Here is a 12,740-nt window from a genome sequence, read left to right as displayed (position 1 = left end):
GGTGAGTTGAAGTAAAAAACCTTTCAACTACCAAGAGTAACCATCTGAGATCTTTGAATATATCCTGAGCAACACAGAATATCTGTTTAAATTCCTCTGCCTTAAACCAGCTGCAGACATAACCCATGTAACCTTCACTCCCAGTATATATAAACATTTATGACAGTCCTTTCTATCAGTTTCCCTTTTTCTTTTCCTGGACTTCTGGAGAGTCTTTAGTGCACATACATTTTTAAAGTAAAACACATGTACACAGTTTCTCTACCCATACATTCCTCTGCTGCGGCTTACTTTCCACATGCATATAACTGCAATCTAGTCAATTTTGCTACTTAGAAATTTTCATGTCACAGCTGTTCCAGCTGTGGGATCTGATTATTTACCAGGACTGTCTTAAGAGCAAATTATCATATTCTTAAGGCAAAATGCTGATTCTATGAAAGACTCACTGAATAGCCACATTCTATTTGCAAAATAGAAACAGTTGAAATGAACAAAGAAGAAATTAAAAAAATACTTCAGCTCTTTCCTAGTTCAACTTTTCAGACAAGAAAACCAGCCTGGAGCCTGATTGACAGTCTCAATCACAGTGGTTTTTCTCAATGGGAAAGGCAAAGCCCTTTTTAGGCAGATTAATGACACTTTGCCTTTCTTTTTTTAGTGGTCACTTTATCTCCATTAACAAATGGAATAAGGTATTGCCAGCACCTGTAGCAGTTGCTCAAATCAATTATCACAAGCCTGATAAAAAACTACTTTACATCAGTGTAAGAAGAGGATTATAATGACGTTAATATATAGTGACTCCTTTTTTCTAACACCATCTCAAAATGGCTTGCACCGTATCATCCAACACCTTTTTATCCTGGCTGCCTTGCATGGGATGTGTAGTTAGGCTTACACACTGAGCTACTGGTAAGTCAAAAGGACAGGTGTAATAATCCACTTTGCACCGACTTCAGGAGGAAAAATTTCATGTTGCTGTATAGATATATGTCTGATCAGTATTACAGTCCTAAAAGATTTTGTGTTCATTATAAGAAAAAAATAGTAATTGTCATTAGGTGGAATACAGGAGTATCATAAAAAAAAATTCCTAAGTAATCCTAAATAATAAACATTCTTAGGGCAGCACATTACCAGCATGTGGGTGGCAAGGCAACAGTTGCAGGAATTACTTCCCTTTTTTATTGTTTTGAATATATTGCATGTTTTCAGTCACCTGCTTAAAAGTACACACTGAGAATGTATTTCAGCTTCATAGATATCTGTTCACAATTACCATTTTTCAAACATCATAGCATTTTATATTATAGGCCCTCAAATTTAAATGTATGGGATAAATGTTTATTCACCAAGTTGAGCATTAATTTGCAATCTGTAAGTTAATTTTGACCCTCCTAAAAGCACAAAATATAACCTCTGAACACATATACTCAACATTTGCACTGATTGACAGCACTACAAAATTGTGTTCAGACACAATATTTCAAGTCACTTTCCAAAGTGCTGTTTCATCATTGTATCAGGGAACAATAGGATTAGCATTAAATCATATCTTTGACTGCTGATGAAAGATTTATTTGAATACATTTAAGAACATATGAATAACATGTTGCTTAAGATGCTCACAATGTAATTTGTAAAAGAAACTTAGAGTGGTGTTACAATTCTTCATATGAAATTTCATTTTAGTGGCGTTTTGTAAATCAATACATTTAAAATTACTTTGCAGGCTACTTTATATTATAAAAAAAAAACCACCAAACCTGTTGCACTTCGCAATTCTTCCCAAATTCTGACTTTTAATAAATGATTATGTATAATCTTACCTCTTTTCACTGTCACCTGCTGCTAAAGTTGACAGCAGGGAAAGGTTTATCTTTCTGAACACTACAGGCACCATTCAGCTGTTGTCACAACAGAATAGTTAGTACACTCTTTCTTTCCTATCTTGACCACACTGCAATTGTCTAGTCTATCTAGTCAATAAACTACTGTACTATGCTGGAAATTTTAAATATATAGACCTGATACATATTACGTCCTATTCATTCTATAAAAACTTAACTAAAGATATTGACAAGCATAATTTACATTTTCTCAAATGTACTAATTTTATGGGTTTTTTAATTCCAGTTCATGCACTTAATGCTCTAGACTGCATTCAGTGTATACACCATTATGGTAAGCACATTGGCATGCACAGGCAATACAAGAATAGATTATAATTAATCCCATAGACAACCAAAAAAAGGTGAAGTTGCATCATGCAGTGAAACCAAAGCTTGGCCTGGGCTGCCATGCAGAAAAAAACCTACATCAATGAGTCTGCTGTACGGCTCCTAGGTAAGAGTTGATATGAAAGAGGTGAGTTATTTCAGCAATGAAGTCACAGGCTGAAAATGTTTATACTACTGCAAACAAAATACTGTACATAGCACCAGTATTACTCTGGGGAGAAAAAGATGCTTGTAGAAGAGGACAAAAAGGATGAGGAAGAGAAGAAGGGGGAGAAGGAATTATAAATTACAATAACAAGTCTGAAATCCAATCAGTCCTTTTTAATAAGCATTTTGTTATTTCACATTCAAAATAATCTCATTTGAGTTTTCAAAGCAAGCCTGAATTTTCAATGTATTTTGCAAAAAAAACAATGGATGAAATAATGAGATGCAGAATAATTTCAAAATGTCCATAGTGTTCAGTAACTGATGGATAACTGAAGATAATAAACACAGAGATACATAGAGGTGAATTTTTCAATGCAGTTCACAGGATCTAAACCACACAACTTCCAATGATTTGAATGCATAATGTATTGGACAGAATGAATATGCGTAGTATAAGGGATGCACTGATATGAGCGATTTAGCAACCTTCTGCTGCTTTTCTAGTAAAAGACATCTTTCTGCTGAATAAAGCAGGTTTTTTTGCAGAAATTGTGGTAATTCTGAATTGTGTGTACCTTACTCACCTTGATAGTTGTTCTGAATGTAAAATGTGACCTGAATAATAGGGTGACCACCTAGCCTGTTTTAAGGCATGTACATTAGCCCCAGTACTTCATAGCTTGATTCCAGTAAGCTCAGAAAGAAATAGTTGACCAGGGAATTTATTTCAATGCAACAGTCACATAAGAGATCCTACTTTTTGATGAAAAAAGCATGATTCTGTAACACTATAACATATATAATGTGTGTTCCATTACAAAAAGATTTGTTCTATGTTTTTCAATAGGTATGCTGTTTTCGAGCAGTTTTTCTTAATTACCCTTAATTGTAGGTGGTCAGTCTATTTTTATCACAGTTCCAAATATATCAACTAATTATGCAGGGCAGCAATTCAGGGAACACCAAAAATAGTTTTATCAAGAAAACTAAAATTTCATTTACTATATAAAGTTTTTAATAGACGATATTGTTGTTCCAGTTGCAGAACAATTGCTTTTGGTATCTGTTTTTACACGCTGATAACTTTTTGAAATATTAACCCTTCTATTTAGCAAATTGCCACAGAAATTTAGATCAAAATAAAATCTGCTTAATTGACAGTAGAAATTATTTTCTGGCCTCTTGAAATTGCTCAGAAGATTTACAGAAGAACTTGTCAGCACCTTTTCCATTTGACAGGTAAAAAAAAATAATTACATCTTCCAGTTATAAAACTTCCAATTGTACTGTTTTTAAATAGTGAAAGAAACATTCTTTTTCTTCCATCTTTTTCACAGGGACAGAACTTACAGTCATGACTCATACCACTTCAGGTCACTATGTGCTATTTAACAAGGCTAGTAGGATGTTTCATTAATTGTATATTAAAGATGTGAACATTTTCTTGGGTATACAGGTATGCACTTATGAACTGTTGCACTGTGCATGCAAATGTCATCGACTACAAAAAAGGTTACTGACTCAAGATAGATTTAAGCACTGCTGACAAAGCCAGCAACTAGCAAATTTTTTAAGGAAAGCAGATGAGGAGCCCCAAAATTTAGAAACTGAACTTGCAGAGTTCCAAAGTGTACCATCTAAACAGGTACTGTACATTAAGTAATAGGAATTATGGCATACACAGTATGTACTGTAACATATATGTATGTATCACAACATAAATGACACATACAATGTATGTATACTTTCCCATTGTTGTGGAAATAAAACGATCTATCTTTTCTTACTTGACAAACATTGGTTTAGCAAAAGATGAAAAACAGTCCTTATATTTATTCTTAATAAAAATAATACACAGGTAATTTTTCATCTAGTCATGATAGAAAAGTCCTCAAGACACAGACAAAACACAGCGCTGGCCTACTGTCTACAGTTCTAAAGTCTCATCACTCTGAATATGAACGTAACAATGTAAAAACAAAATTAGAAGAATCATATCCTTGGTATCTGCTACTAATGCAGCAGAGGATGATAGAAGCTACAAATGTAAGGATCTCTGAAGATCAGGTTAAATTACATCTTAAACAACAGTTTATTGTCCTGTGAACAGTGATTTTTGCTATAAAACCAGCTAGTCCTGAGACCAAATTATTAGGTTCAAGAAGAGATTCAGTCTTCTGTTTTCAGATTGTTGCTATGAACCAACATCACATTAGAAAAGTTTCTCTGCTTCAGCTGGAGAGAAGCTATCAAACTCATTAATTTCCTAACAAGTTAAAATGGCATAAGTTGCTCCCTTTTGGTGTAGCCAAAAGCCGTAACAAGCTTTATGTAGTTCATACAAGTCTGTTGCAAATTATAAACTCTAATCACCATGATGGATAATGTACTGTTGAAACTAAATGACCAGAGCTATCAAAATTAACTAAATTGCTGGGATATTTTGCCCTGAAGTTCAATTCCTTCCAATCCCTGCATATGAAATTCCTTTTAATAAATAATCTACTAACAAAGTTTAGTCTGGCGAAACGGGGCATCTGATTCTAGCTTTCTGTTTTCTCCTAAGCATACTATGATGCACAGCAAAGATATCAGAAGGGTCAAACTACACTCTCAACATTGTAAATATTTCTGCTTATATACTCTATGGATTTCAGAGTTAAGCACGTTGGATGGAGTCTTGCTTAAATAGTGACCAAAAATACCATTAAAATCTTCAACTGGTAGTAGTATCATAAAATTAACTGATCCAACCCACTCACTAAAGAAAGCTCAGTTGTATTCAGAGCCTTTTTGTCTGTTTTGAATACTTGCATGAACAAAGATTTCAAATCTCTAGATAGCTTGTTGCAATGCTTCATAGCTCTTACAAATACAGAAAAGCCTAATCATTATTAGCATCAATAATTAATAACAAGCTTTAATCTTTATTATTTTTACTGCTCATATGTATTGAAGAAAATATTTATGGCAACAAGAATTTTTCCCTCTGACTTCAGATGAAACTTTCTAACATGTTGATGTCCTGGCCTTCATTCAACTTCAGTACATCCAAGCTTCCAGAATCTAAAGAGAACACTGCATTAGCAAGCTGTTTGTTGGGTTTTTTTCTTAAGTTTGCTAAAACTAAAGGTTTGAATTTTAAGAAATCTAATGATTGAAGATCATGAGTGCTTCTGAAAAACTTATTTCATTGCATATTCCATACTGTAGGAAATGTATATGATTGTGTCAGTATTTTTCTATACATTCCCTTTTTCTACGCACATTGTATTGACATGTAATAAATTCAGTTCCTTGTTCTTACTCAGATATGCTGTTAAAGTGAAATCACAATTCAACAAAGGTACAATAAAGACACAATTAAACATTCATCCTTACTTTCCTAAACCTAAAAAAGAATGAAGACAAAACATTAAAGCTCACTGCATTTAAAATCAAAGATTTATATCAATGAGACTGATAAACGTTTACTATATAAGGTGGTACATATTGCTTCAAGAAGGAATTTGACAAAACACACCTATATTTTTAATAAAAAGTACAAATTACTAGGAAAAATAGTCAAGAGATAATTTAATTGATATTTCACTAGTATTCACTGAAAATTTTCTTACTCATAAAATGATGTTAGAAAAAATAGCAGACTATGGATAACCTATTTTCCCTACGGTGGAAACACTTAAGCCTGACAATTAAAATGAAGATTTGCAACAATGGTGCAATAAGCAACTTGTACTCTTAACATAAAAACATCCATCAACCACTACTATTGCATTTTCATTATATCACATAGTATAATGGAAATAAAATGGCTGTAAAACATTGCTGTCACAAGAGTTTTTGCTTTGGAAAATAAGTAGCCAGCAAAGGAGGTCACTATCTGTTATCTGTATATTCCATAACACAGAATAGATGCTTACTCTTCAATTAGAATCTATCAAATTATTTTAACTGTTTGATGGAAAGCTAAAATTGTTTTAAAAATTATTAATGTCATTTAAAACAACAGAGACTTATTTCACAGTTGCTTTTCCAAAATATGAAGATCTGATTTTTATTCTGATATTCACATTATCAGAATAAAATTCTATAGTACAGAATTCTATATCTATCTATATATGTTATAGAATTCTAGGTCTATATATTCTATATCTATAATCCAGTTCTGAAGCTGTTGAAATCATAATATGAAATTAAGAAAAGAATTTATCCTTCAACCATGTAGGAACTGATATTTAACACTACAGCCAGAGGAATTAATTACAATTATATACACCAGACTGAAGCTGTGAAAGAAGAAAATGAAAAAAGAGCAGATATGAACATACAGATGTAGAAATTTCACATCACAGATCATGCGCTAAAACGATTAGTGAGAACAATCTCATCTCTGCCTCCCCAGACAGAAAAATGATGGCAAACACAACAAAATTAAAAAGAAGAAAACTCTAAAAACAATCAAAGAGGCTGATTCAAGTGGAAATGCATAATTAGTTACCTAACTTTGAAGCATAAGGTACACTGAAGAGAATAATTGCAAAAAATGAGAATAAGCCACCTAGGAAGCCTTGATGACATGTTTAATGCAATAAATACCACATTACAAAAATGTGAAGTCAAATCAGTAAATAAAAGTGATATGAGAAATAGCCTGCAAAGCTGTGTGCTAACATAACTGTTACTGTCTGTATGACCCCTTTAAGTCTTTGGACTTGGTTTCTTTGGACTTAATCAGGTTGCTGAGTTAATAAGTTTGAGTAATACTTCTGAATTACTTGGCTGAAGATGGCCATAAGCAAGTAACTGGAACTACAGGGTGACTCAATTCATATCCATTAAACCATGGTGATTTGAACACTTACATTGCCATTGCATTTTAGCTACAAAATCAAACGCATTGGAGTTTCAAATTTTCCCTAGGCAGCCAAGCTTATTCAATTCACATCAGGCATTTGTATTTATGACAGAGGACTGGTCTAATGAAAAAGCTTTCTTTCCCATGAACTAAAAGTGCCTTGAGACAAGCCTTCAGATACCATGCTAAAACAGTTCTCAGTGAGTATACTTAGTAGTCATCTTTCACGTACAAGTGTAGAATAACACCAGCCTGTCCTGATTGCTGTAGCTGTTTATCTCACCTCTTTCCCCCACCTCCATCAAAGCCCATTACATTTCCTTTCCAGAACTCACTCTCTTCCCAGCCAGTCTCTCTCACACAAAGAAAAAAAATAAAAATAAAGATACCCTCCCTAGTTCTCTAATTGTTCCTATAAACATCATTTAAGGACCACATCACAGTTTGTCCCTGTCTGCTCAGGATTTTCTCTGTAATGTGCTTCTATACCCTTTTGTAATTATTTCTCACATGGCTTGCTTTTCCTCAGATCTGTAGGACATGAAAGGATTGACATGCAGGTTAATTAAAGGCAGACATTAAGAGCAGGCAAGACCTAGCTGCCTTCTGAAACTGCAGTTGCCTCTGATCTACTGAAACAAGTTACACCTTGTCAAGAGCATTGGTCACGGTGATGAAAGGGCAGATTGTTCATCTTTGCTTTGTACAGGACAACTCTGTCTTCCCTGCATTCGATACTTAGCCTCACTCTTGCTCCCATTGCCAAGTCAAACTGGAGGGAAAAATACACTATGCTTTTCTTGTACTAAAAAACCCTAACTCCCAATTTGTAACACTTGCATCAGTGTTTCCATGTAAGTGAATTAGCACAACAAATATCACCAGCTGTTAAGTTAAAGCAAGGGCAGAAACCTCTGGCTCTGCAGAATGTCTGTTTGGGATAAGATGCACAAACACTGCACAGGTGTTAAATTTTTAATTTACAAAAGATAGTACAGAAAAAATAGAAGATTAATAATTTTCTCTAAGTCAACATTGCAAAAGAGAATTTTAAAAAAATAGGTAAAATCATTTTACATGCTCTTGAAGGAGCATATCTGCATAAACACACTTAGCAAGGTAGAGCTCTGATATAACCTGGAAGCTTAGAGATACCAAGGGGAAAAGAAGGACACAGCAAGTGACATCAGAGACCAATAGCTGAGCTTCCAAATTCTTGTATAGTCAAGGGCTTAGGGAAACTCAGGAAAAAGAACAGATGAGACTTGTAAGCTACAACTTATTCACGGAAATAACATGAGTTTCTGTTAGAACATGATTTAGTAAGGTTCTACATTGCTGACTTGGAATACCGTAAAGACTATTACTAGAATACTCAAAACAACTTTAACCCCAAAGGGCTTGTCTAGACAGAAACAGGAAGAAACTAAGTCAAATCTATTGGAGAACTAGGAAAAGCAGTGTCCCAGGAATTCTGGAAAAAGCAAATGTAGCACAGTAGTAGATAATGCAGTAAGGACCAAAATATACACTTACTAATCTATCTGATCATTAGCCATTAAATAGACTAGTATGATGGAAGATTCTGCTTTCTGGAACAGTTGGATCCTTAAGTATTCTTTTTGATGTAAGGCATTTGATCACAGACTTGTATGTATGTCAAACTTTTGCCCAGTATTATTGCTTAGAATGTTAGCACACCCACCATCCCATCACTATTGCAAAATCCTAAAATGACTGGTCTACATGTAAAGCAGCTTTATGAAAATTTGTGTGGGTAGATCTGTTTTCATGATGACACTGCCCAAGGATGTTTTTTAACAAAGGTGTCAGATTGACAGATCTAAAATTCTGAGTTGAGTAAGAGCCAGGGAGGAGTTGCAGCTAATTGAAAAACATTTTCACAATAGTTTTATTAAGAAACAAATATGCCAACAAAACCTCAAACAAAAATTCACTATTTAAAAGTATTTACAATTCTTTTTACTAGAACTGCTGAAAACTAAAATTCTTATATGAAGTTTAGGCATTTGACTCCAAAGCAATATCATCTGTGGGCTGAACCTTCGTACCCCACCAAATAGTGCAGCAGTTCTGAGTGCGCAGTACTTGTGTAAATTAGAACATTAAAACATTGGACTCAGATATTTATTTTTAGATAATAAATTTTTAAAATTTAGCATTGAAAATTACCAGAGATAACAAAGATAACAATTACCATAGATAACAAAGATAACAATAGGGGCTTTTTACTTCTACTGCAGTAGAAAATTATGCAAGCCTTTGAATCATTTCATCACATCACCACAAGCAATAAAAAAAACTCGGAAAAAATACGTGAAGCCTGCTTTTTTGTATGTTCACCTAATGCTGCAGTCCCTTCTATCTGTGTAGCAATGGAATTCATGCACATACATTTAGTTCATGGTGTAGTAATTCTTTCACTTGTAACTCTGTTAGTAATTCCCTATATTCTTTATTATCTCTTTGGCACATCCCACAGAAGACACTCTGGAAAGCTAGAAGAATTAGAATTTTGAATACTAAGAAAAATCATCTCTAAACTTCCATTACCCACAGAATCATCAACCCATTAGTACTGTAAAACTTGGCACTAGCTAAAGAAAAGTAATTAGACTGGCCTTGTAAGCCCATAGGGGGCTTCCCTCCCTTCTTGCTGCTTGTTTAGATGGTACACAGACTATCAGAACCAATATTCTGTAATTCATTCAACCTCTCCTAGCAGCTTGCACGCATCCCTGAGGCCTTAAGATGGGTTATATTTAACATACACAACAGCAGTAACATATTGGAGGTTATAAGTTATTGCAACTTCACTGACAGACATGCTTTTATACTCACACTAAGTCTGATGGTGAATTATGGCCTTAGGAAAAACAAGTTGAAAGACATGTTCGCAACTGATTGTGACACCACTTCAGTTCCATACCAGTAAATAAACATACACGTATGCAACAACCTCTGTACTTCCTTAAGTATCAAGGTTTGCAGCTTCATGTACTTTGAAAAGCTATACTAGTGCTATTAAAGCAATATTTTTGTTTTATGTATATTTTTCCCTTTCCCAAAATGCATTAGTATTACTAAATGTAGCTCTGAACCAAAAAAAAGTGAAATAAAGTATCTTAAACTCCCTCCTCTGATCAATTTTTGAGAAAACCTAAGAAAAGTTTTCATGCCAGCACTACTTTTCTGTATATGCATCAAGGAACACTGGAGTTAAAAATGTCTAAGAATTTAATACTATGGAAATGCATAACTGAAGAATGATAGATATTCAAATATAAGCACAGCTAAAATAATCTGTGCACCTGCAAAGTATGAAAACTTTTTCATTTACTAGAGTGGCATAATGATTTTGCTTTGATATAGACTGGCCACATGCCATAATTGTTTATGCATTTCTGTCTTACTGCTTACATGAGCAGTTATAATAAGCAGCGTAACAATTTTGTTATGTTAGACTGTATATTGTACAGTAATTAAGAATCAAAATATTTGGGGGTTTTCATACAAATGTGTTATACTACTTTCATTTTGGATGAACAGCAAAAACTAAACACTCCATAAGAAAGAAATTACTGTATTTTTTCACTGTAAAAGGGTCTCTGTCTTTAGGATCACACATATTTCAAAATCTAATCCTTTTCTGCCTAGTCATTTTTCAGTGCATATTGTGAGTGCACAGGGACAGATATAAGCTTCATTTTAAGAGAAAGGAATGAAAGATTTAAAGCCAATGTAGTTGGCAGGAGCTTATGAGGTGCTTAAAACTATTTAAAATATTTTTTTTTATATTAATTACATTTCAAGTTCATGATGTTCCTATAAATTACATTACAGAAATACGTATCACCCATACTCTTAAGTCCTGTGTTGCCTTCCAACTTATTGTAAGAAACTATACAAAATGTTTATGATGTAATAATGGACTACATTTTTTAATATTATGACATTATATCATTATGGAATTATTAATTAAGATGATTGACAATTTTCATTGTGTGGGATTTCTCTTATTAATTTCTTCAATCCACTTGACAAAGTTCAAATCTGTTGAGCTGAAGGTACACACTGCAACTCAATTTTCCTCATTCCTATTTCTTTTACTTTGTGAGGAGGCAGATGGAAGTGTGTAAAAGGTGGCATGATAGTTTGTTGCAGTTTTTATTGATGAGTACACTTCATCTACATTGACTTGTATGGAAATTTCACACATGTTAATAAGATCATAAATACAGATATTAGTATTTGTGAAAACAGAAGGGTATGAATAGTAAACACTATGCCTCTGAAGACATGTATGTAAAATAAAAATTCTACATATGATTAAAAAAGGTCATTTATTTATTTGAAATACATATTGAAATAAATTTGAGCTGCATTAGAACACTGACCAGTTTAGTCCTGTCTATATGCATTACCCTTGCATGACATGTACTTGCCATACAACGGAAACTTGAGAGACTAAACAAGGGCAAAAGCATTTTAGAAGCTAAATCTGAACAAGAAACAAAACATTATTTTTATCCTAGCTCTACACTTACTAGATTACCCTAGATATGCAAATGAGCAGGGCAGGTTGGGAGGTAAAGTGTTCCCACTTTAATTTTTACTAGTTGAGTAAAAGACCACCAAAACCAAAAAAAACCAAAAAACTTTTTTAGAAGACACAAACTCCACTTCTGTACAGTTCCTGCCTGCCTTTAAATACTCTATCCTGAGAAGCGACGGGATCTTAGATATCCAAGTTCCACATAGGTATTTCCATGACATACAGATTGTCATTCCTTACACAGGTACCTCAAGAAAAGATGGTAGGATCCCAAGATCCAACATTCAACTGGAAACTTAATTAATTTAGTTGGATGTCTTGTACACCACAAGCCATTGAGCTTCACCAGCTTACTTCTGAAGGGAGTAAAGTATTGGTATTTTAACTGAAGTATCTTTTACGTTGTGATAAAGTGCATCTTTCAGGAAAAATCAATCATTCCCAACATGAACAAACACAGAGATGAAAAGTCCTCATTTTCTCTTGACAGAATATCTCAGTGGGCAGTCACTCACACTATTAACATTTTACACCTTATTTTCCATCTAAGTTTGTCCAGCATCAGCTTCAAGATATTGATTCTTGCCAAGCCTTTATTATATTAAACAGCCTTTTACTTTCTTCCACAAAGATACTTACTACAGTATAACCAAATCACACATCAACCCTCTTCCCAACAAATCAAAGTGATTAAGCTCTTTAAATCTGCTACTCTAAGGAATTTTCTCCAGCCACTAAGTTTCCTATACTCTCCACCATTCACTTTTTGTGTCCCTACGGAGTAAGTATCTTCTATCTCAAATACGTGCTTCCACAGAATGGAGATAATAAACGGAGCCTCAGAGAGCTTTGGGTGTTTAGAACTATAAAGCACTAAGAACACTCTTCAGTGGAAGTTACTCTTTCAGTGGAA

The 12,740-nt window shown here is 33.9% G+C and overlaps 1 protein-coding gene across 29 annotated transcripts in view; it reads right to left on the bottom strand.

Annotated features, from left to right (window-relative positions):
- Positions 1-12,740, bottom strand: part of KCNMA1 (potassium calcium-activated channel subfamily M alpha 1) — a 529,204-nt gene that overhangs the window by 221,452 nt on the left and 295,012 nt on the right. For 19 of the 29 annotated variants that reach the window (XR_012650088.1, XM_075025663.1, XM_075025664.1 and 16 more), the window contains one exon: positions 2,322-2,345. The exons of 9 other annotated variants lie outside the window; for them this stretch is intronic. Coding sequence is in view for 19 of the 20 variants with exons in the window: in XM_075025663.1 (XP_074881764.1) it covers positions 2,322-2,345 (24 nt within the window). In the remaining variant the exon portion in view is untranslated. Of the gene's footprint in view, positions 1-2,321; positions 2,346-2,566; positions 5,460-12,740 lie in introns of those variants that run through there. One more of the 29 variants, XM_075025686.1, reaches the window with a different exon arrangement.

This window comes from Buteo buteo, chromosome 4, assembly GCF_964188355.1.
Source record: "Buteo buteo chromosome 4, bButBut1.hap1.1, whole genome shotgun sequence".
NCBI lineage: Eukaryota > Metazoa > Chordata > Aves > Accipitriformes > Accipitridae > Buteo > Buteo buteo.
This window is presented reverse-complemented; position numbering and strand designations above follow the sequence as displayed.